The sequence below is a fragment of the Narcine bancroftii genome, chromosome 4, assembly GCF_036971445.1.
Source record: "Narcine bancroftii isolate sNarBan1 chromosome 4, sNarBan1.hap1, whole genome shotgun sequence".
Lineage (NCBI taxonomy): Eukaryota > Metazoa > Chordata > Chondrichthyes > Torpediniformes > Narcinidae > Narcine > Narcine bancroftii.
In genome coordinates, this window is record NC_091472.1 from 263,644,679 (window position 1) to 263,670,334 (window position 25,656).

At 42.0% G+C, this 25,656-nt stretch overlaps 1 protein-coding gene across 9 annotated transcripts in view; it reads right to left on the reverse strand.

Moving 5' to 3' along the window:
* Positions 1 to 25,656, reverse strand: part of klhdc3l (kelch domain containing 3-like) — an 87,181-nt gene that overhangs the window by 30,967 nt on the left and 30,558 nt on the right. For 3 of the 9 annotated variants that reach the window (XM_069934880.1, XM_069934876.1, XM_069934879.1), the window contains exon 2: positions 14,905 to 15,189. The exons of 2 other annotated variants lie outside the window; for them this stretch is intronic. In XM_069934880.1, the coding sequence (XP_069790981.1) occupies positions 14,905 to 15,067 (163 nt within the window). In that variant the 5' untranslated portion in view covers positions 15,068 to 15,189. Of the gene's footprint in view, positions 1 to 14,904; positions 15,190 to 18,766; positions 18,855 to 25,656 lie in introns of those variants that run through there. 4 more of the 9 variants (XM_069934877.1, XM_069934878.1, XM_069934885.1 and 1 more) reach the window with 2 other exon arrangements.

Below are 25,656 nucleotides of genomic sequence, written 5' to 3' on the forward strand. Positions count from 1 at the left end.
TTATCCGAACTTCTAAAATCTGGAAAGCTCCAAAATCTGGTAAGTGGGAAGAGAGGCGGCCGGCACTTGGGGGAGGTGGCCGGCGCTTGGGAGAGGAGGCCTGGCAGCCGAGGGACTGGCACTTGGGGGAGGTGGCCGGGCGACTGAAAGGGGGCGGGGGTGGATATGGCAGCACAATTTGGGTGGGCTTACCGAAATCTGAAAAATCTGAAATTCGGAACACACTGTCCCCCAAGGGTTCTGGATAAAGGATCGTGTACCTGTAATATCGACTTCACTGGCTTTCATTAAACCGCACCCCCCTCACTTCTTCCCCAATTTTTAGTCTCTCCCTTCCCTGTCTCCTTTTGCACAAACATGATAAATTCTTAACTCGTCCCTTATCGTATCCAATCAACACCTTTTGTTGGTCTGGATTATTCCCCCAGCCAATATGACGTCACATACAACCCTGTGATTCCTTTTTCCTGTGGGTGAAGCAGAATTACCACTAATTGCTAGTTCAAAAAAGAAACTGTACACAACGTTAACATGTGAACAAAGAACTGTAAACAGATAACAAATGTAAACAAACTGTGCCATACGGAGAAAAGAAAATCAATAAAGTGCACAAGAGTCCTTAAATGAGCCTCTGATTGAGTATGTCGTTGAAGAGTCTGATGGTGGAGGGGTAGCAGCTGTTCCTGAACTTGTTGGCGCGAGTCTTGTGGCATCTATCCCTCTTTCCTGATGGCAGCAGTGGGAACAGAGCATGTGCTGGATGGTGACGTCTTTGATGATTGTTGCTACTCTCTGACGGCAGCATTTCCTGTAGATTTACTCAATAGTAGGGAGGGTTTTGCCTGTGATGTCCTGGGCTGTGTCCATTACCTTTTGGAAGGCTTTATGCTCAGGGGTATTGGTGCTTCCATACTAGACCATGATGCAGCCGGTCATCACACTTTCCACCACACCCCTGTAGAAATTTGCCAGGGGTTCTGATGTCATACCAAAACTCACGCAGACTCCTGAGGAAGTAGAGGCTCTGATGTGCTTTCTTCACGATGCCATAGGTGTGTTGGGTCCAGGATAAATCCTCCGAGATAGTGACTCCCAAGAACTTAAAAATGATCACCCTCTCCACCTCTGATCTCCCAATTATCACTGGATTGTATATCTCTGGCTTTCCTTTCCTGAACTCAACAATCAGCTTCTTAGTTTTGATGATAATGAGTGCAAGGTAGCCAAGTTTTCAATCTCCATTCTGTATGCTGACTCATCCAGTCAGCACACTTTTGGTGCTGAGCCTGAATACATGCTGTGTAGAATAAAGAATTTCCTGCTGTTATTCTGTTCTGTGCTCCATAGCATTTTGTTTTTGCTCCAGTTTAACTCTTCATTTTAAATACCCAAGATATCCTTGCAGCTTCCATGGAGAATAAACCTAGCCTCTGCACATAACAACTTTGGAAGGCCCGTCATTCCTGGAATTATTTTGAAAAGTAATTTTTGTACTCCCTAAAGCTTTCCTTTCCTTTTAAAAGTGTGATGTCCGTAATTGGGCAAACACTCCAGTTATGGTCAAACTCAGAACTTTACAAAGGTTTATCATGAGTTTTTTCCTTCTACTTCATGCCTTGTTTCTACAAGCCAGGATTTCATATGGTCTTTTTCCTAATCGGGGTCTCACAGCGATTTTTAGGTTCTGCCTTTTAATTAATTTTGCCTCTTCTCAGTCCTGCTGTCAAAATATATTTCACCTTTTTCTGCATTAAATTTCATCTGTTACTTTGTCCTTTCCACAAACCCATCAATACCTCCTTCATATCTCAACTGTAGTGTTTAATTGGCTTAGATAGACCCAAGAATGTGCGAGAATGTAGTTTAATTTGCCAATGTGTTTGGCTGGCCAAAGAGAGTGCTCTTGTGCTGTGCTGTTTATGTTCCTTAAAGTCTATTATTAATCTCCCCAGAGATCTGCATCATTCGCAGATTTGGAAATTGTTCCCTGTACACCCAAGCCCACATTATTAATGTATTGCGTATGCTGGCATATAAGACAGTCCTTGAACATTAAAAAGTCAGTCCAAAACCAGGAATCGTCTTTAATGCTGAGTTTAAAATCCAAAGCTTAACAGTGAAGTCTCAGCGCTTTTCCACAGGGTCTATCCACCCAGCCCGACTGTCGACTTGGGGGAGTCTTATACAGCGAGTCTAGCTCAAAACCTACATTTTAGGTGGATATTCAGGAGGCCATCTTATACACAAGTCATCTTATACTCTGGGATACACGGTATGAAAAGAAAAGCAAGTCTTTGTGCTGATCTGTGGAGACTTGCCTCTCATCACATGATGAAGCACAATTACACTAACAACCCGTTCAATTGTAGTTCAAGAGATCTCAAATCAAATTTTCAATTTAGCAGCATGAAAGTCACATCAGAACTACCGAGGTTAACTGTTGCAGTTTCAGAAAGGAAACTTATCAATGTGGTTTAATAGTTCACTCCACTAGCCTGGTAAAGCCATCCTATTACATGCAATTGATTCAAATATGACACAAATTATGATATCTGGGCATAATAATCCAATGCCACCTCTCCGGAGGAAACCCAAGAGTTAAAAACAATCGCAAGGCACAAACATGTTGGAGAAACTCAACAGGTTACACAGTATCCATAAGTAAAGGATATTCAACTTTAGCTGATGAGGGCCCAGGCCCTAAACATTGGTTACTCTTTACTTCCTATGGATGCTGTGTGACCTGCTGAGTTTCTCCCGCACATTTGATTATCACACTCAACCCCAGCATCTGCAGACTTTCTTGTTTAAAATTATAAACAATCTTTTGTAAGGTGCAGCATCAGGGAATACATGGATAACATTTGGCATTTCTCTTGAACTGTCTCCTGACTTTTGTTCTTCACAACCTCCAGTGGTCATAGAACTCTGCCAGGAACATCTTGCTTTGGAAATAAGCCTCACTTTCCAACTTCCCCTTGGAGATGCCAACCATCTCCTATGGAAAATAAACCACATGAATTACCATCCATTACTAGGTAACAATTTACACACACTATGTTACAAGAGTAATAATCCATTATGTATTTACTACACAAGGCCACAGTTAAGAATAGAAGGCAGCAGATGGCTGGATATGATGAAACATGTGGTTCTAAACATGATTAGATTAATGGATGGAGAATAATGAAAATAATTGTAGCGATCCAAGGGATGACGTCCTGTTAAGATATGAAGTTATGAACGATTGGGTGCAGAAATGTGATTAAGTCAGGACTATAATATAAAATAAAAAGGACAGTGTCTCATAGCAAAAGACATTTCAGAGTCCAGGCTTTGATTTGTCTCAGCTTTTGTTTGCAAATAAAGGCTTAAACTTTTCTGAATAATTCTCCATTTCTGGACATCAAAAAATCCACAACACTCCTAATTCTGTTAACTTCAAAAACCCTTACCTTCAGTTACAGACCACTGTTTCATCTCTGCTCTCCATTTTTGGAACCAATAAGCCTTTAAATCTATTGTCATTTGCCCCAAAAACTCCAGACAAATCAGCTCACTACCTTGAAGTGTTCTACCTAAAATCCTCAAATATGCAATCTCTCATATTGATGCCAAAAACTTCCTCAAATATCCTGCTACTTCACTTTGTCTTTTGGTCACAAACCCCAAGCCTAACATCTCACTGTGTAGATGAGACCCAAAATTCAATTCCATAATGCTACTCTTTTTTTCCTAGTGCAATGCAATTGCAAAATTAATATAACTAGGAGAAAGTCACATTCATGATATTTTTTCAGACCAGATGATGGTCAAACATAAAATGTAGTGGTTATAGGGGATTCCATAGTGAGGTGAACAGACAAGAGATTTTGCGTGCATAATAGGGATATCTGGATGATGTGTTGTCTCCCTGGCGCCAAGGTGTGGATGTCTCAGATAGGAGGGGAGAGGACGAGCAGCCAAAAGTCTTTGTATATGTTGATACCAATGACACAGACAAAAACAGAGGAGGTCATGAAGGAAGATTACAGGGTGTTAGGAAGAAGATCTCAGGAATGCTGCCTGTGCCACATGCAAATGAAGGGAAGAACAGCAGAATTAAACAGATGACTGCGAGGCTAAGAGACTGGTTCAGGGTTTCAAATTCTTGGATCATTGGGATCCGTTTTGGAGGAGGTATGACCTATACAAAAAGGATGGGGTACACCTGAACTCAAAAGGAACCAAAATCCTGGTGGGGATATTTAATATAGCTATTAGAGAGGGTTTAAACTAAGTTGACAGGGAGCAAGGGAACCAAGGTGTTAGGGTCGAGAAAGAGGAAAATAGAAAAAAGTTAAAGATACTGTGCAGCAAAGATGACAAAAGAGACATGCAGGTGGAAAGACAGGATAATTTGTTATGTAATAGAAATACAGCCAAATTAGTTACAGATACTGGTCTAAGTGTACTGTACTTAAATCCACATAGCATTAGAAATAAAGTAGATGACCTTGTTGTACAGCTACAGATTAAATATATGACATTGTGGTCTTCACTGAGACATGGCTCAATGATGGATGCAATCGAGAGCTGAATATCCAAGGGTACATAGTGTATAGGAAAGATAGGTAGGTAGTTAGAGGGGGTGGCATGGCCCTAATGGTAAACAATAATATCAAATCTCTAGAAAGAAGGGACATAGGGTAGAATCCTTATGAGTTGAGTTAAGAAATGGCATGGGTAAAAGGACCCTAATAGCAGTTTTATATCCAAACAGCAGCCGGGAGGTGAACTACAAGTTATAGCTGGAAATAGAAAAAGCGGGTCAGAAGGAAAATGCCAAAATGATTATGGAGCCTGAAAGGGGATTGGGAAAGTCAGAAAGGTACTGGATCTCAGGAGAGAGTTTGTCGAATGCCTACAGGATGGCTTTTTGGAGCTGCTTGTTGATAAACCCACCAGGGGATCGGCGGTTTTGGATTGGGTGATGTGTAATGAACTGGAGGTGATTAGGGAACTAAGGTAATAGAACCCTTAGTAAGTAGTGACCATAATATGATTGAGTTCAGATTCAAATTTGAAAACGAGAAGCTGATATCAGGTGTTTCAATATTTCAGTGGAACAAAGGAAATTATAGTGGTATGAGAGAGGAATTGGCTCAAGTTGACTGGAAAAAGTAAGCTAGATGGAGGGATGGCTGAGCAGAATTGGATGATATTTCAACAAGAAATAAAGAAAGTACACGATAAGATATATTCCAATAAAACAGAAAATTATGAATGGAAAATGGAATAAATGTGGCTCACAAGAGAGGTTAAGGCTAAAATAAAAACAGAAGAGAAGGCATACAAGGAAGCAAAAATTAATGGGAAAACAGGATTAGGAAACTTTTAAAAATTTACAGAAAAAAACTAAGAAAGGAAAGAAAAAATAAATTATGAAAGGAATTTGGGCAAATAACATACAGAAAAAAACTAAGATTTTTTAAATATATGAAGAGAGAATGAGAGACAGGTAGATATAGGATTGATTGAAAATTATACTGGAGAAATTATAATGGGTAACAAAGAGATGGCAGAGGAACTAAATGAATATTTTGCATCATTGTGGAAGACATTAGCAATATACCTGATAGTCAGAGGTCTGTCTCGTGGAATAGAGTTAAGTACAGTCAAGATTACTAGAGTGAAAATGCTTGGCAAGCTAAATGGACTAAAGATAGATAAGTCTCCCAGACTGGATGAGGTGCACCCACAGGTTCTGATAGAGATGGCTTTGGAGACTGTGGAGGCGGAATGATTTTCCAGGAATCAGTTAGACTCTGGCATGGTTCCAGAGTACTGGAAGGTCGCAAATGTAGTTACACTGTTTAAGAAAGGAAGGAGGCAGAAAAAAGAAAATTACAGGCCTACTAGTCTGATCTCAGTAGTTGGAAAGTTATTGGAGTCGATCCTCAAGGACAGGTTATAAAATATCTAGACGTGCATGACATGATAGGTCCAAGCCAGCGTGGTTTCATGAAGGCTTTGAAGTTATTTCAGACTTTATCAATAATTCTTGACTTGAACTTAGAGCCTCATGCTTTAGTTGCTCTTTTTGACACTTCTAGAGAGAACGGCATGACTTTATTACCAACTAAAGTTCAAATAATATCTTTTACTTCCCTTATGACAAGACACGTTGTACTACTTAGGTGGAAGGATGCTGCTCCGCCCATTCATGCTCAATGGTTATGTGAAATTATTTCTTGCCTTAATTTAGAGAAAATCTCATGCTCTGTAACTGATACAAATAAAAATTTTCAAAATATGTGGGGACCATTTGTTAGTTATTTTCAGAATTTCTAGAACAATAACAATTTAAATGATAATTTTATGTTCTTTTTTTCATGCTTTCTTAGATAAGAGTACTAATCTTTTTGCCATACAACTCCAGTCTAGGTAGTGGGGACATATTATATATCTGTATTATAATAAATTATTTCATATAATTCTTTAATTTAGAGTATAAAAATGATTAGTGATGGTGATATAATAGCTTTGTATTAAAGGGTTGTGTTACTTTCTGTACTTATTATGTATTCCATATACATCACATATTTATATGTTTTATTATTATAGAATCAATAAAAAGATTGTAAAAGAAGGAACATTCCAATCCTTCCTGCTCTTTTACAATTCCTCACCAAAGACCTAATTCCTCTAAGTACAATGAAAAGCTTTTGCAGTTTTACTTTCTATGGAGAAGTTGATTTGAGATGCACAAGCTCTAAACATACCGGAACCATACCAATGAAACCTAACTGAATAAAATGTTGTACTAAAAAGGAAATAACCTCTTTTATGTTAACCTCTCGTCAACATTCAGAGCCCTGTTGGAAAGACCCACAAAACTATACTTAAAATCTGAAAAAGTAAACAGTTTGGTAAAGAGGGGCTGGCATGTATGCACAATAACTGCCACAGCAGCTTAACACTGCCGAGTGCCATAGGGATGCAGTTTGGGGCACAGTAGTAGTTTGTCAAACCACTGCCTCACAGCTCCAATGCCCAAGGATCGATCCTGACCTCCGCTGCTGTATGTGGGAAGTTTGCACATTCTCCTTCTCCTGAATACACCAGTGTCCTTAATATCCTGAAGATGTAAAGGCTTTTCAAAGTTTTTTTATCCATTGATGCTTGCTGTTAATGTGTGGTGATTGGTGGAAGCTCTGGTAATTGAATGGGAATTGAACTATTGTCAATTCAATAATTTTTATATGTCTAAAAATGAGACATGGTAAAATTGCTTTTAAAAAAAAAACATAATGAAGGGTTTCATCTCACAAAGTCAACCATTCACTTTCTCCCTCCCTTGCTGCTCGACTCACTGAGTTCCTTCAGAAGATTGTTTTGACCTTCGGCTTCCAGCATCTGCAGTTTCTTAAGCATCTCCCATTTCATAAAATAGGAGACAAAGCTCTGCCTTGCCTCAGGTCAAAGGGTATCAGGACATTCTAGAGTAGGCTGCCCAAGGTCTTCCTTCTACTGAGGATTTCCTGCACCTAATTCTACCCCTTGTGAGTGCCAGTCAATTGCAGCCCATCTCCTCAAATTCTTCCCAACTTGCTCAGTATTTCCATCAGTTTCCGATTTTGCCTCAGATTTTGAGTATCTGCCTTTTTTTATTTCAGGACTGGTTTTATTATGCAGCATCAGTTAATCATGGTACAATATGGAAACAGTGATTCAAACTTTTAATCTCACCAATTTCATCTCCAAATATTCCTCTCAGTGGAATAGCCAGAGAGTTCAATGCTGGAACCGTGCCATACCTCCAGGGCACTGGTTATAAATCATTCTACAATGCGATTACAGGGTGATGTAGATAAACCAGATCCAGCTGCGCTGGATGGGTCACGTCTCCAGAATGGAGGACCATCGCCTTCCCAAGATCCTGTTATATGGCGAGCTCTCCACTGGCCACCGTGACAGAGGTGCACCAAAGAAAAGGTACAAGGACTGCCTAAAGAAATCTCTTGGTGCCTGCCACATTGACCACCGCCAGTGGGCTGATAACGCCTCAAACCGTGCATCTTGGCGCCTCACAGTTTGGCGGGCAGCAACCTCCTTTGAAGAAGACCGCAGAGCCCACCTCACGAACAAAAGGCAAAGGAGGAAAAACCCAACACCCAACCCCAACCAACCAATTTTCCCTTGCAACCGCTGCAATCGTGTCTGCCTGTCCTGCATCGGACTTGTCAGCCACAAACGAGCCTGCAGCTGACGTGGACTTTTTACCCCCTCCATAAATCTTCGTCCGCGAAGCCAAGCCAAAGAAAAGATAAACCAGGAACAGAAAGAGAAATGTAAAGAGCCTGAGGTGGTGGTGGAGACAGGTACCCTCACCACATGTAATAAACATCTGGTCAAGAACTTGAAAGTCCAAGGAGCCAGTGGCAGATTAACTACCACCTGGGCCCCTAGGCTGAGCTCCCCAGACTTTGCTCCCCTATCCCACCCTTCGCTGAAAAGCATAAAGTGATGTTAAGTTACATTAAATAACTTATATTAGGGGTCTCCAAACACTCCTGCCGGGAGCCCGAGGTCCCCGCATATGCTGGGAGCCCAGAGTCCCTGCTCCTATCCGGGAGCTCAAGGTCCCTTCTTCTGTCGGGAGCCCGAGGTTCCTGGTCCTACCAGTCCCCCCTTGGCTTAAGCCTACTCAGCCTAATGGTTAATCTGTCACTGCAAGGAGCGCAAGGCTACAGACCAATTGCAGGGAAATGTGATGAACAAGTTCAAAGGTCAGCATGGATCTGACTGGATAAAGAACCCTTTTCTGTGCTGTGACCAAAAACAACAGGATGCAAGTTCATCGTCTGAATGTTCACAGAAAATAAAACCATCAACTGGTGCCATCATGGCTGTTCTGAAAAAGATAAGTTTGTCTTCACTACCAATAAACTCAGCAGCATTCACATATAGGAATGTAGAAGATCAGGAAATACTACTACAGTTCATCTGCCTGCTCACCATTGCAAGAGCCATCAAATGCTTTACATCAGTATGCTTTACATATCCCACCATCATTTTTTTTTCAGGTAGTTAATTACAAAAGAATTGTGAAAATCATTCATGCAGATGTTTAAATTCACTGCCTGCTTATTTGTACATCCAGGCCTCTCTTGATCTGATGTCTGGTGCCACATAAACCTTTGCATCTTTTTCCACAGTGAGAATGACAAGGACCTGTGCCTGGGCTAACACGGGGAGAGGGAGGTAGGTATGAGGAAGCCAAAATGAACAAAAAACAAGGAGCATCTTCCACTCTACCTCACAATAAATATAGAACCATTATTGCAAAGAATGCAGCCATTAAGATCATCAACTTCCCAGTGGAACAATCTTGTTAATCCCACTCCCGTGTCTCATTTAGGAAGTGTGAATCTCATTCCATCAAGATTTTTCAATGTGTTGAATTTAAAATCCAGTGCTGTCTGTAAGGAGTTTCAATATTCTGCCTGTGACCTGTTTATCTTTTTTCAGGTGCTCCAGTTTTATCCCACCCCCCAGAAAATATACCAGATTGATTGGTTAATTAAATGTAATTGGGCAGCAGGGATTTCATGGGCCAGAAGGGCTATCGACCGTGCTTTATCATTAAATTAAAACATTATTTAATTTTAATTTAGAGATACAGAATGCTAACAGGCCCTTCTGGCCCACAAGTCCACGCCAACAAAATACACCCATGTGACCAATTATAGTAATATTACAGTGGATTAAAAAAAAAAAATATTCGTGTTCCTTCGGGCAGAATGACTTGTTGGTGTCCATCTCCTTTCCAGCTAGGGAAAGCTCATGGAGGCATGTAGTGGCTGAGATGCTCCTATTGTCAAAGCAATCACATCCAGACAAATCTTGACACATTGATATTGACCTCACTCAAAAAAAATCACCAGGTTTTCTTTTCTCCATTATAAACCTCCTTATATTCCATGACCCAATTACTTGCCATGCAGTGCACCACTACCAAGGCATAAATGTCATTTGTGCAATATGGCAAACATCACTGAACACAGTGCTGCTTGGACACCACTCAGGTTTTTTGTCTACCAAGATCTTATTTAAACCATTTCCATTCATTGATTTTATGGCCATTGGTTGGAAAGCAGAAACCTCAAATCCCCTTCTTGCTTTGAATCCTGTTTAAACACTAGATTCAGATGTACTACTTTTTTTTAAACAAGAGTGCAATTTCCAGAGTGGGCAAAAGTCCAGAACAGGGTGTCCAAGAGGAGGATGAAGGCTTAAGGCAGGAGAAGGGGTTCCAAAGAGAGCAAAGGCCGAAATTGGGTGTCCTATTTATTTATTTTTTTATTAGTTTTTACTATATTCTCATGGCATTCTTTTCTCTGCATTAACTGGCATTCACCAGATGGGGCACATTATCTATTCATGAGCTCCAGTATTTATTATGTATATTGACTACATTCACTTCCTTCTTAATAATGAGGGCAATCTTGGAGAACTGTGTTCCTGTATCCTTTTCTTCATAAATAGAAAATTGATCCCAAATATATCTCAATCCTCATTCTTGATCAGACTACTTAGTATTTCAATCATTTAACTTCAAGATTTATCTTGTCCTGATTTCCTCCTCTATATGTAGGCATTGTTTCATCTATTTTACCCCAGGCATTGGGGTTCATCGCTCTTCATCCAGTACTTCCTTTCTATTGTAAATCTCTGGATCTTTCCTTTAACCCCTTTGCTAGAGATGCCCTGAGGCATTATTCCAAAATGGTGAGGAAGTAGTGCATTTATACATATAATTGAGTAGTTTAGCAAAATTGTTGGCATTGTTCAAAAACGGCATGGTTAGAATAGCAGGCGGCGTGGTTAGCGGGTTTGAATATGGTGTCCGTGAACTACTCTTTGCAGACGATACCACTTTAGTTACGCATTCAGAGCCAGCTCTCCAGCGCATGACGTCCTGTTTTGCGGAAACTGCCACAATGTTTGGCCTGGAAGTCAGCCTGAAGAAAACTGAGGTCTTCCATCAGCCAGCTCCCCACCATGACCACCAGCCCCCCCACATCTCCATCGGGCACACTGAACTCAAAACGGTCAACCAGTTTATCTACCTCAGCTGCACCATTTCATCTGATGCAAGGATCGACAAAGAGATAGACAACAGACTCGCTAAGGCAAATAGCGCCTTTGGAAGACTACACAAAAGAGTCTGGAAAAACAACCACCTGAAGAAACACACAAAGATCAGCGTGTACAGAGCCGTTGTCATACCCACGCTCCTGTTCGGCTCCGAATTATGGGTCCTCTACCGGCATCACCTACGGCTCCTAGAACGCTTCCATCAGCGCTGTCTCCGCTCCATCCTCAACATTCATTGGAATGACTTCATCACCAACATCGAAGTACTCGAGCTGGCAGAGTCTGCAAGCATCAAATCCATGCTGCTGAAGACCCAACTGCGCTGGATGGGTCACGTCTCCAGAATGGAGGACCATCGCCTTCCCAAGATCGTGTTATATGGCGAGCTCTCCACTGGCCACCATGACAGAGGTGCACCAAAGAAGAGGTACAAGGATTGCTTAAAAGAAATCTCTTGGTGCCTGCCACATTGACCACCACCAGTGGGCTGATATTGCCTCCAACCATGCATCTTGGCGCCTCACAGTTCAGCGGGCAGCAACCTCCTTTGAAGAAGACCGCAGAGCCCACCTCACTGACAAAAGGCAAAGGAGGAAAAACCCAACACCCAACCCCAACCAACCAATTTTCCCTTGCAACCGCTGCAACCGTGCCTGCCTGCCCCGCGTCGGACTTGTCAGTCACCAACGAGCCTGCAGCAGACGTGGACATACCCCTCCATAAATCTTCGTCCACGAAGCCAAGCCAAAGAAGAAAAGAGTTTCTCCCTGTGTCTGCATGGATTTCCTCAGAGCGCTTCGGTTTCCTCCTATCTTTTAAAAATGTACGGGGATTGTAGGTGTATGTTTGGGGATCAGAGGCTCGTGAACCGGAAGGGCCTGTTACTGTGCTAAATGTCCAAATTAAATTTAAAAAAAATAACTATGCTAGCTCGCAGTAACTGGAGGCAGTGGCAGATTAACCATTAGGCTGAGTAGGCTGAAGCCTAGGGGCCCAGAAGGTAATTAAGGCTGTCACAACCACTGGTACACCAGTGTAACCATGTTAGACCTGGGTCTACCTGTCAATCAAGGCATGCGGAAGTACACTGTTCACCCATAAATTAACAGTAAGGTCTCAGTCCCATCTATCAATTCAGGCTCCACCGGTCCCAATGCTACCTGTCAATCAGTGCTTGCATTTGAACACGCATGCGAGTCTGAGGTCTACCTCCTGCAGCAGAGCTCGGCTCATGCAGCGTCACTCATGGTAGGTTTACTTTTTTGTATCAAGACTTTTGTTTTAAGAATTAATTTTATTTATCCTTTTGTAACTAACAGACTTTTCAATTATCTGGGGCCAGCAGACAGCTTTTGTAAGGTAAAGTTTTGATTGATTTTAATGAAGTTTTTCCTCCTCTCTTCCAACCAAACACCAACTGGTGTATTCCCAGCACATACTCGACAGATAAATTTAGAATATGTGAGGGCATCACGCCCAAAGGCTAATAAATAGAACAATTTCACTTTATTCTATTCAATGAAGGGTGAGGGCTGAGAGGGGGGTGGGGTGGGGTGGCAAGGTCAGGGCAGTCTTACTAAAGCTCAGCCAAGGAGCCAGGGTGGTAGTTAATTCATCACTGAGTGGAGGGCCCACTAGCTGTCTTAATGGTAGGGAAGCAGAAAACGTAAAAATAGTGTACCAAAACAATGTGTTCAGAATGTGAATACCACAGTTAAGATCAATCTAATCTTCACTGATATGCCATGTTTTAAAATGCTATTTCTTCACATCTTCCACACTCCAGCCACAAACTGGACAAGGTTTCCCCCTGCATGATCCTCATCTATAACAATTCTGCAAAATTGATTAAAGATCAGATATAAATATGGTTTGTTCACTCCATACAGATAAAACATGTAATCTGTCAGGACCTATGAAAAACATTTTAACAATGATGAAATAAAATTGCTAATCCTTCAGGCATTAGACTCGCCAAGCCAAATAGCGCCTTTGGAAGACTTCACAAAAGAGTCTGGAAAAACAACCAACTGAAAAACCTCACAAAGATTAGCATAGACAGAACCGTTGTCATGCCCACACTCCTGTTCGGCTCCGAATCATGGGTCTTCTACCGGCATCACCTACGGCTCCTAGAACGCTTCCACCAGCGTTGTCTCCGCTCCATCCTTAACATTCATTGGAGCAACTTCATCTCCAACATCGAAGTACTCGAGATGGCAGAGGCCGACAGCATCGAATCCACACTGCTGAAGATCAAACTGCGCTGGGTAGGTCACGTCTCCAGAATGGAGGACCATCACCTTCCCAAGATCGTGTTATATGGCGAGCTCTCCACTGGCCACCGAGACAGAGGTGCACCAAAGAAGAGGTACAAGGACTGCCTAAAGAAATCTCTTGGTGCCTGCCACATTGACCACTGCCAGTGGGCTGATATCGCCTCAAACCGTGCATCTTGGCGCCTCACAATTCGGCGGGCAGCAACCTCCTTTGAAGAAGACCGCAAAGCCCACCTCACTGACAAAAGACAAAGGAGGAAAAACCCAACACCCAACCCCAACCAACCAATTTTCCCTTGCAACCGCTCCAACCGTGTCTGCCTGTCCCACATCGGATTTGTCAGCCACAAACGAGCCTGCAGCTGACGTGGACTTTTACCCCCTCCATAAATCTTCGTCCGCGAAGCCAAGCCAAAGAAAGAAAGAGAGTGTCGAAAAGAAAACTCTGATGGATAAGATGAGGGAGAAATGCTGCTGTTGTGGAACATTCCGGCTGAGAATGGTCAAACTGCCTTTAAGTACTTCAAGCAAACTATTTTGAGTAACATGATTATTTTTCTCAATCAATTCTCAATCTTAGTTTTACAAATCCACATAGTTTAACAGCATTCGCAACTGAAGCATTTTATAGAACCTGTGAAAATCTGGTGTTTGCTACCCTCCCCTGAAGCTGAAAGCCCTGGGAGCTGTATTGAGACAGATAGACTTTGGATTGTTTTCAAAGCTGACAAACACTGCTAACCTCAAATAGGCTTTGAAGAACAAATTTTTTAAACTATGCTTTCTTTATTAATTTATATTATACCATACAGCTTCCCTTCCTCCCCTATTTTCTCCTCTGCCAACCTTGTTTTTTTTAAATAGTGAGTCAAAAATTCTAACATAACCCAGCAATTTACCAATCTAATTACCAAAGTGGTCAGAAGAGCAAATCATCAAGTAGTTTTAACATTCCACTACATCAAATTTCTCACTTGCTGGAGCTGAACAGATATTTTGTTCAAGAAACAACAAACAATAGTATACTTAACTGAATTTTAAAAACAGACAATAAATAAAAAACAAAGCATTCCACCTTCCTTTAACTCATCCACATACCACACTGTAGGGCAAATTCAATATGCAGCAGGTTCATTAAACTGGTTCTGCCAACTTTGTATTTGGAACCCGTTTATCTCACAACATTCTGGCCCTTCACTGCAGTATCAGCTCCCCATAGTTACTAACATGCATTAATTAGTTAACAGTTAATGCTGTCAATACTATAATCTAATGAAGGCAAAATCTGCCAACCTTACCCTGTGTGAATCCTGAGCAAGTCTAGATCTACATATATAGTTGATTCTCAACTACCATCTGAGGTAGCCATGAGAACTAGGGTTCAGTTGGAGATATTTAACAGCAGCCTGGCTAGCAACAACTGCATCCCATGAATAAATAAGTTGAATAAAGATCAAAGTTAAAAAAAAATGCACCATCTTACCAATGCTGTATCTCCAAAAATCCTTCAGACCATTTTGCCTTCGACCACCATAAAGATAAATATATCCATTATGGATGCAACAACCATGCTTGTACCGTTCCACTGGAGCTGCTTTAGTCTGAGAGAGTTGTCTCCATACAGGCTGGCCAGATCCCTTATGCATAACGTTCTTACTGCAACCAGGTTATTCCCATATAAATGACAGAAGTGAAATCATACTGACTTCCATAGAACACTGTACGTCTATGTCAGATGGACAACTCTGGATGAGCACCACAGAATGATCTAAAAATAAAAAGGAAAGCTTTTATTAACTTTTAGCATAAAGATAATTCTTAAACTTCAATGTTAATTTTCCAAAACCATTCATGGCTAATGTGCCAATTTTTTTTGCAATCTCTCTAAATCATATTTAATGACAAACTTTCTACATTCTGACAGCTAATGGTTTCTTAGACACCTGACACCAACAAGTGAAGGGCATTTAACTGAGAGAAGCCTTTTTAAAGGATCAAACCTTCCAGCCCCTACAAGACAGTCAACTTTTCATTTGACCCTATACTGCCAATTTGTTTAGAAACTTGCATGAGGTTGTTTTGCTGAATCGAACAGCTTTGGCACTTGAAATTGTAGATACTTACTTCAGTAAGAAAATACAAATACTCTGTTGGAATTCAATGGTAACATTAATCTTAAATAGGTTAAATAAATTAAAAAGGTAAATTACTTAAAAACAAGGGAATGTTAAGGATTTTAAACAGGAGAAATTAATAGATTAAAAAATGAACCAGTGTAAATTGTCACAAATATGTTGATAGAATTTCATAGTTTTTGTCGATCCCAAATATGTTCATCCTTTCATAATTTAGAAGATCCATTTATCTCTTAGATCTCACATTTAATTCACTTCTGGCATGTTTTTGATCCATGTTCTTGTAGCGGCTCACCAGAGACTTAATCGATGCGGCTCAGGAGATTCTGAGTGAAGCCATAATGCGATTATGTCATTTGGAACGTGCAGGGTTTTCAAAATCTGCAGGTGACTGAGTAAATGACTTCCACTGAACTTTGACTCAACTAAGTCTGATCATTTTTTAATTCTTCATTTCGCACCTGACACAGTTGCTACATTAGTAACCCCGACGGGCCCAAATGGATTTTGGACCCAACATGGACGATGCAGCGATTTTGCTCAAACTGCCTGTCCTTTGGGCCACTCAAACTGAAGTTTGGTTTGGGCAGGCTGAACCCCAGTTCCATATTCACCAGATAGAAGTGGATGCCACTAAGTACTATCATGTGGCAAGTGATCTCGACCAGGACATGGCCGGTCGAGTAGTGGATTTCCTTCAGGACCCACTAACTCTCAGCAAATGCAAAACCCTAAAAGCCCTCCTTCTCTGGATTTTCAGTCTCATGGCACGTGTGAGCTGCACAGCTCTTCGACCTATAAACCTGGAGGACATTCCCAAGACTGCCATCATAACACCGTTCAGACTTTTGGGCTCAAAAATGTTAAGCAAACATTCCAGCGACTGATGGGCATAGTGGGGTGTAGCATGGACTTCCTTTTCATATACTTGGATGACATACTGGTTGCCAGCCACTCCCACAAAGAGCACCTGCAGCATCTGTGTTTACTCTACTGCTGCCTCCAAGAGTTCAGGCTAACTGTGAACCCTGGTAAATGCAAAATTTAGGGCAGTCCTCTATCGAGTTCTTGGGACATCAGATCAGCAGCCGGCGTATCATTCCATTGCCTAGCAAGGTGGAAGTCATCCTCAAATTCCAAGACCTGATACAATCAAAAGACTCCAGGAATTTGTGGGGATGGTCAATTTTCTATCGCCACTTTCTACCCTCTGCAGCTCATATTATAAAACCCCTCTTTGACCTAGTGTTCAGTGGTGCCAAAGAACTCAAGTGGACAAAGGAGACGACAGAGGTATTCCAAAATTCCAAAGACGCCCTAGCAAAGGCAACATTGTTGGTCCATCCACAAATGGATAGACATAGTCAACTGGGCAGTAGGCGGAGTCTTGGAACAGTACACCAAAGGACAATGGAAGCCTCTAACATTTTTTAATAGGCACCACCACCCCTCATGAAATGAAATACAGCACATTCAATAAGGAACTGCTGGCCCTATTTTTTGGAAGGCAGGGACTTCACGATTCTTACTGACCACAAATTGTGAACTTTCACCTTTGCGAAGGCATTAGATCCCTGGTCACCCTACCAACAATGTCACCTATCTTAAGTATCCAAGTTTTCAACCAGGATTAAACATATCTCTGATAAGAGTAATGAGGTGGATGATGCCCTGTCCTGCTCCTCTGTTCAAGCAGTACATGCCCTCTCTTCAGGTGTAGATTACATGGCACTCGCCAAAGCTCAGTGCCAGGACAATGAACTCCTGGCTTATAGAACTGCTGTTATGAGCCTGCAACTCAAGGAAGTTCCCTTTGGGCTGAAAGTTGCCACTCTTCTGTGTGACGTTTCCAAACGTCAGCCTCGCCCTATCATCCCTGCTGCATTAAAGACTTTGCATTTTTGATGCCATTCACAGACTGTCCCATCCCTCCATTCGAGCGACAGTCCGCCTGATAGCCGACAAGTTTGTATGGCATGGACTCAAAAAGCAGGTCATGCACTGGGCAAAGACGTGCATGGACTGCCAATCTGTAAAAGTACAAAGGCATCACTTCAGCCTTTCTATCCACTGCAATGCAGATTCGACCATATGCATGTCAACATTGTCGGTCTGCTTCCGGTGTAATGTGAGTCTAGGTACTTGTTAATGGTCATTGACAGATTCACTGGGTGGCTGGAGGCAGTTCCAAGGACAGACTCATCAACCAGCTCATGCACCAAAACTTATTTCTGCCTGGGTATCACAATTCAACCTACCCAGAGGTTACCTCCGACAGAGGCCACAGTTTACCTTCGCACTCTGGGATGTTTTATCGCGACTGCTGGGAATGCAGCTCCACCATACGACCACCTGGTGGATCGGTTCCATAGGCACATGAAGGCTGCACTCATGGCCTCTCTCCAAGGAGCTGATTGAGTGGATGAGGTACCCTGGATCCTCCTGGGAATAAGAACAACACCCAAAGAGGATCTCAACTCTTCATCACCCATTGGTTTATGGAACCCTGCTCATTATACCTGGGGAGTTTGTGCCCGCAGCAAGTGGACAGGAGGTGCCACTGTCTGTCTTAGGCAGACTGAGGGAGCAGCTTGGAAAATTGGCCCCAGTTCCTACGTCAAGGCATAGAACAACAACACCCTTCATCCCAAAGGTACTCTGGGACTGTGAGTTTGTGTTTATGCATAGAGGTGCACAAATGCCACCCTTACAGAGGCCGTATGAGGGTCCCTTCAGAGTGCTACAAAACAATCGTACAACTTGGGGTCATCCAGAGACATTTACAATTGACTGACTAAAGCCTGCTTATCTTGACCTTGATTGGCCCTTGACATGGTTAAAAATAATGGCACCAGAGGTTTAGCCTATTGCTGGTTCTGGGGGTGGGGACGTAGCGGCTCACCGGAGGCTTAATCGAACCGAATCGGGAGGTTCCAAGTGACGTCACGATGTCATAATTTGGAACGTGGGGTTTTAAAAAGCTGCAGGTGACTGAGTAAATTACTTTTAATGAACTTCGACTCGACTACATTTGATCTTTTTCTTATTCATTTCGCACTGCGTCACAGTTGCTACATCCTGTCACTTGACTTTTGACTTCAAAGGAGAAGAAATTAATTTATTTACAATTCATTCAGCTCAGAGGACAAGATCACTTTGCATTGACATCCCTCTAACTTTTAAAGGATAGCATTGCATAGAATTTCCAACCTTTGCAGGTGAAGTCTTACAGCCACTAATTCTACAAATACTTTTGTCCAACTCCCTGTTTGTTTTTGGAACAGAAATTTTCAGCTTTCTGGAAAAAAAAGAAAGCTACTATTAAATGATACATCATTTTATAAAACTTGGTAGAGATGCATTGAATCATGACCAATGGACACAGAGTGGACACAGACATTCCCTAATGGCATCCATAATAATGTCACTGCAACTCTAAAAAATGAATTTAAGTTTTAAACCTTACTGTACCCCCACAAAATCATGTTCAATCTAGACTCCTACTATTTATAATTCTTTCATTCACAGAGGGCAGATGTTGCTGAATGTCCAAAGCTACATTCCTGGAGATGAGAGGCCAATAAGACTGAACCTCTTTAGTGGTCAAAGGTCACATTTAGGTCACAAACGACCTTCCATGAAATAAAATACATGGATTATGAATACAATCTCATGACTATATTACTGACTCTAGTTCCTTATTCCAGATTTAATTAACTGAATTTATCTCTCAGGATCAACTGTCTTATCTAGCCATTCTCAACTTCTATATTTTGGCTATATCCCCCTTTGGACTAGACTCAAAGTTTATGGGCTTCCTTTCCTGTGAAACAGTCAAGTTTAGTTGGTTTCTTCCATATTTCTCTCCTACCGGCTACTTAAAAAACATAAGAAATATTTACGTTAGGAGCGAAACCCAAAAGTGTGCAGACATCGTGATTGAAGAAAAAACAATGTTGGAAAAACTCAGCAGGTCAAACAGTCTTCTTTATATAGCAAAGACAAAGATACATAACCAAAGTTTCTCACTTGAGCCCTTCATTGAAGTAGAACATAGAATGGAGAAATCTAGAGTGCAGTACAGGCCCTTTGGACCACAGAGCTCTGCCAACCTACTCTAAAAATAGAGAATGGTCTGGCAGGCAGCATCATAGCTTGCTGCAAAGCATCAGATTGGAGGTCACTACAGAGGGTGATTAAAACTGCTGAGAAGATCAATGGGGTCTCCCTTACCTCTCTCAACAACATCCAAAGGCAGCAGTGCTCAAAGAGGGCTCAGAAAATGATTGAGGAGCCTTACCCTCCAGCCAGCAGTATCTTTGAGAGACTACCTTCAAAGAAGAGGTGCAAGAGCAAAACGAACAGGACTGCCAGGCTGAGAAACACCTTCTTCCCACAGGCGGTGAAACGGTTGAACCACCTGGGAAATAGGCAAATTATTTTTATATATATTTACAGTAGTCCCCCCTTATATGTGGGGGAATATGTTCCAAGACCCCCAGTGGATGCATGAAACCGTGGATAGTACTGAACCCTATGTTTTTTTCTGTACATATAGACCTATGATAAAGTTTAATTTGTGACGACACAAACCAGCCCCACTTGTCACGTGCGGTCAGTGGGGCAGCCGCGGTAAAGATGGCATCATGGAAACTTCTCTTCTGGTCCAGTCTGGATGGGCGCATGCGCACTTGTGTTAGCATGATGCAAGCTCGGGTATGCGAGGGGTGGGTCAGACATAGCCTTAAAGGCTGCAGCGTGGAATTCAAAGTCTCAGCCTGTTGTCTCAGTCTTTTCGCTGCACTTACGCACAACTTGCTCAAATTTATGAATTAGGCACAATAAGAGATTAACAATAACAACTAATAATAAAATAGAACAATTACAACAATATACTGTAATAAAAACCATGTGAACGTGGTCTCTCCATTTCATATTTTCGGACCACGGGAAACTGAAACCACAAAAACCAAAACTGTGGATAAGGAGGGGACCACTGTATTTTAGATCGTTATGTATGCCCTTTATGTGTAGGGTATACTTTGTGTCTGTCTGTGTGCACTATGGTCCAGAGATGTGCTGTTTTGTCGGGTTGTATTTGTATATGGGCCTTAAGATAAACATTTGAACATATGCCTAGAATTTTCCTACTGCATAACCTCCATCACCCCCCCCCCCCCCATTATTCTCAGTTCCATGTCTCTATCTAATCGTCTCCACCATCATTGCCAACAGTGTATTCCATGCACCACCACACTCTGTGTGAAAAGCTTACCTCTTACATCCCCCCATGTACTTGCTCCCAAGCACCTTAAATCTATGCCTCATCGTGTTAGCCATTTCAGCTCTGGGGAAGGAACCTCTGGCCATCCACATGATCAATGTCTCTCATCAACATACAACTCTATCAGGTCACCCTTCATGTACCGGCAGACCAAATTCACACAACCTGTCCTCATAACGCATGCTCTCCAATCCAGACAACATCCTTGTTAATCTCCTCTTCACCCTCTGTACAGCATCTATAATCTTTCTATGACCAGAACACAATATTCCAAGTAGGATCTAACCAAGGTCTTACATAGCTGTAACATTATCACACAAAACTCGATTCCATGGTTACTAAAGGCGAACACAACATACACCTTCTTAACAAAACTTGTGCAGCAGGTTTGAGTGTTCTATCGTCATGGACCACATGACCTGTCCGTTCTTCCACGCTGCTCAGTGTCCTTCCATTAACAATGTATTCTGCCTTCAAATTTGGACTACTGAAATGAACCCATCCTTTTCAGTCCAACTCTGCATCCTATCAATGTCTATTTGTAACCTCTGGCAACCCTCCAGACTATCCATAATGCTATCAACTTTCATGTCATCCATCTACTTCCTCATCAAAGTCATTTATAAAAATAACAAAGAGGATGGGTCCCCAAACAGATCCCTGTGGAACACCACTGGTCATGACCTCTATGCAGAATAAAAGCAATCTACAACCAGCCTCTGACTTCTCTGGGCAAGCCAATTTTGTATCCACAAGGCAAGACCTATTTGGATTTCAGGCCTCCTTATTTTCTGAATAAGCCTTGCTTATCAAATGTCTTACTGAAATCCATATCGACTACATCCACCACACTAACTTTGTCAATGTTCTTTGTTATATCCTTAAGAAATTCAGTCAGCCATGTCTTTTGAACCAATATCTCAGATGACAGTCAAAATAAATGGCCTGACTTGGAACAGGAACTGGGCTATTATTCCCAAGTATCACATAGTCACAGAGCTATATATTGCACCCATGCTGAACAAGTTGCCCATCTGAGCTCGTCCTTTTTACCAATGGTTGGGTCATATGGTATGACACACAGGACACATGGAAATGAAGCAAAACACAATCCGCTGGAGGAACTTAGTGGGTTGAGCAGCATCAGCAGGAGAAGAATGGTCCTGAAACTCTTCACTATCTTGATAAAGGTCTGACCCAAAACGTGGAACATTCTTTTTCCCATTGATGCTGCTCAACCAGCTGAGTTCTTTCAGCAGACTCTGATTAGCTCTGTCCAATTCTTTTCTGGACATAGAAACAGAGAACCAAAGACTATCATCACAGCACAGAAAAACAGAAGCTTCGGGCTGAACTATTATTCTGCCTAGTCCCACTGACTTTCACCCAGTCGTAGCCCTTCAAACCCCCCCCCCCAACCATCCATGTATCGGTCCAAATTTTTTCCTCAAATGTTAAAATTGAGCCCACATTCACCACTTCAGCTGGCAGCTCTTTCCATGTATCCAGCATCCTCTGTGCGAAAAAGTTGCACCTGAGGTCCTTTTTACATTTTTTTCCTGTCTCACTTTAAATCTATCCCCTCCAGCTTTGATCTCTCCCATGCTAGAGAAAAGGTTGTGTTGATTCACCTTATCTAGATCCCTCAAGTTCACCTCTCCGCATAATAGGCTTCAGCAAAAAAAAAAGTCCAAGCCTATCAAGCTACATGCCAACCTCTCGAATCCTGGTAACATCCTTGTTATTTTGCACCCTTTCCAGTTTAATAACATCATTCCAATAGCATGGAGACCTAAACTGCACAGTAGTCCAAATGTGGCCTTACCAACATCCTGTCTTGGGTAATATTTATTTCTTAATTTGAAAAGGCCACCAGAATAAATTACTTGACTGCTATCACATTGCTGCTTACAGGAGCTTGCTGTAGATGATTTAACTGTGATGTTGCGACACAATATTGCAACAGCCCTCACATGTACTGTTATGAAATAATTTCAGAGGTTGGTCATGGCCAGATTAACACACACCTAAGCAAAGGACTGGACCCACTACAATTCACCTACTGCCACAATCGCTCCACAGATACTGTCCTCCTAGCTCTGGATCACCTAGAAAACAGCAAAGCATACATACAGCTGCTCTTCATTGACTACAGCTCAGCCTTCAACACCATTATTCCCTCCATGCTGGTCAACAAATTTCGGCACCCCACTCTGCAACTGGATCCTTGACTCCCTCAATGGAAGACCACAGTCAGTATAAATTGGAAACAACATCTTCTCCTCACTGACGATCAACACAGGCACACCTCAAGGATGTGTACTTAGCCCACTGCTCTACTCTACACCCACAACTGTGTGACTAGGCACAATTCAAATGCTATCCACAAATTTGCCAATGGTTGCAGCAGAATCACAGACAGAAACAAGGAAGTGTACAGGAGGGAGATAGATCAGCTCGTTGAGTGGTGTCACAACAACCTTACATTCAACATTAGCAAAACCAAGGAGATGATTGTGGACTTCAGGAGGAGGTCAGAAGAACACAAACCTGTCCTGATTGAGAGTCAGCAGTGGAGAGGCTCAAAAACTTAAAATTCCTGAGTGTCAATGTCTCTGTCCTGGAGCCTCTATGTCGATCCAATTACAAAAAAGGCTCGCCAGCAGCTATACTATGTGAGGTGTTTGAGGAGATTTTGTACGTCACCGACTTTTAAAAACTCTACAGGTGTACAATGGAGACCAAAATGAGAAGTTGCGTCACTGTTTGGTACGGAGGTGCCAACACTCAGGACAAGAAAAAATTCCAGAGGGTTGTATATTGTGAAGGGTCGTGACTGCACTGCCCACCACTACCTGGTCAGAAGAAACACCACCTGCCAATCAAGGTTTGGCCCCGCCCCACCCATTAATGCACACCTTGCCATTTGTTGATTTAAATTCCTCTGTACTTGGCCTTGGGCCATTGGCTGTTGCAATCGACAACCTTGTTGGTACTGAGACACTGGGTTCCTTTAAATTACTGGGCTGGACCTTCCAGCCTTCCTGTATTTGGCTTTGGGCCATTGGCTGTTATAATCAACTTAACCTCACTGGCACCAAACCATTGGTCCCCCCAACCTTCCAGCACTATAAAGGGCACCACATATGCTTGGTTCTTTCTCTTTGCCATCTTCAAGGAACCACCCTGCTTCACTCCAGGTTAAGAACCATGGAACATCACTGGAGAAATCGTTGGTAAAATGTGCACTGTTATAGGGTTGGGAACACTTAGTGTCACTAGCAGCATGGAGACGTACTTGCACTGAGTCAAGAGGTGGCGGGTATCATATTGGTTTTACCTTGAATGTAATATTCCCATGCTTGTTATCAAGTGTGCACATGCCTTTTATTGCTGGTGCGACTTTCCAATGATCGTCTATAAATTGTGCGTGTATGTGTTTTAATCCCACCACCATATTCCCATGCTCGCTATAAACTGTGTGCATTTGTGTTATCCCTGTTACCAGTTTCCCATGCTCATCTTTTGTAAATAAAATCATTTAGTACAAGACCCATCAAATCTGTTTTCTCACTCATAACAGGTTGAAAACTCAGTCTGCGACATCAGGGGCACCAGTCTTCACTCTATTGAAAACATCTACAAGAGGTGGTGTCATAAGAAAGCAGTCTCAATCCTCAAGGACCACCACCACCCAGCCCATCCTCTCTTCATCTGCTACCATCAGGAAAAAGGTACGGGAGCCTGAAGACAAGCACTCAGCGGTACATGGACAGCTTCTTCAACTCTGCCATCAGATTCTTGAATGAACAATGAACCAAACACTGTCTTGCTTTGTCTTTTTCTTGCACTATTTTTGTTTATTTTGTACAGTGGTTTATATAAGCGTTTGCCCTGCGATGCTATCACAAAACAACTGATTTTGTGACATGTTCATGACAATAAATTCTGATTCTGAAGTGTCACTGTGGACATGCTGAAGTTATAAACGGACCTGGAGAAATACAAATCTTTCCATCATTGAGCACAAAGATGATTTTTGGATGGGAGAAAAAGTAACTGGCTCAAAAATCTTAGTACAGCAGAAATGACACACTAATGATGGCAGTGTTCTGAACAGAAATTCCTGCATCTATTTCACCAGCTGAAGTCTTTCGAACTATTGATCACAAGACAACATGCTCTCCCCACTGTCATTTTCCTAACCAACTAACCAGGTAATAAATTTGAACAATGTAATTGTTGCAATTATTAATCAAAGCAAGACAACATTTTTATAAATTCTACAAACTATTTCGAGCATCATTATACTGAGAATGATCAGCTCTCAATGTCGAATTTGCCAATCTACATAGAGTGAAAGCATTCGTATCCGCAGCATGTTACACAAGCCATGTGTAAAAATCAGGGGCTTGCCACAATCCCCTCACCAATCTGGCAAGGGAGCTGGATTTATAGAGGCTGACTGAATCAATTTTAAAGCTGGTAAATTGAGGTAACGTCACCTTTGTGTCGCAATGGAGAGTCAAAGCAGCATTGTGACCAGTTCAGTCAGTCAGGAATGTGTTGGGTCTGGGGCTGACATCACAGGTGTGATCCAGGTGTGGTAGAGCAGAAGGTGGAGGAGCCTGAACACAAGCACCTCTTTGTTCAAGAACAATTTCCTTCCAACACCCATCTGGCTCTTTAATGTTCCCTTGTTACAATAATCATGAACTTCTCCGACACAAAAGGATTGTATGCTCTATTGTAACTCCTCTTTTTTTAAAACCTTGCACTGTTAACAATGAATATTTATTATCCACCTTTTGCATTT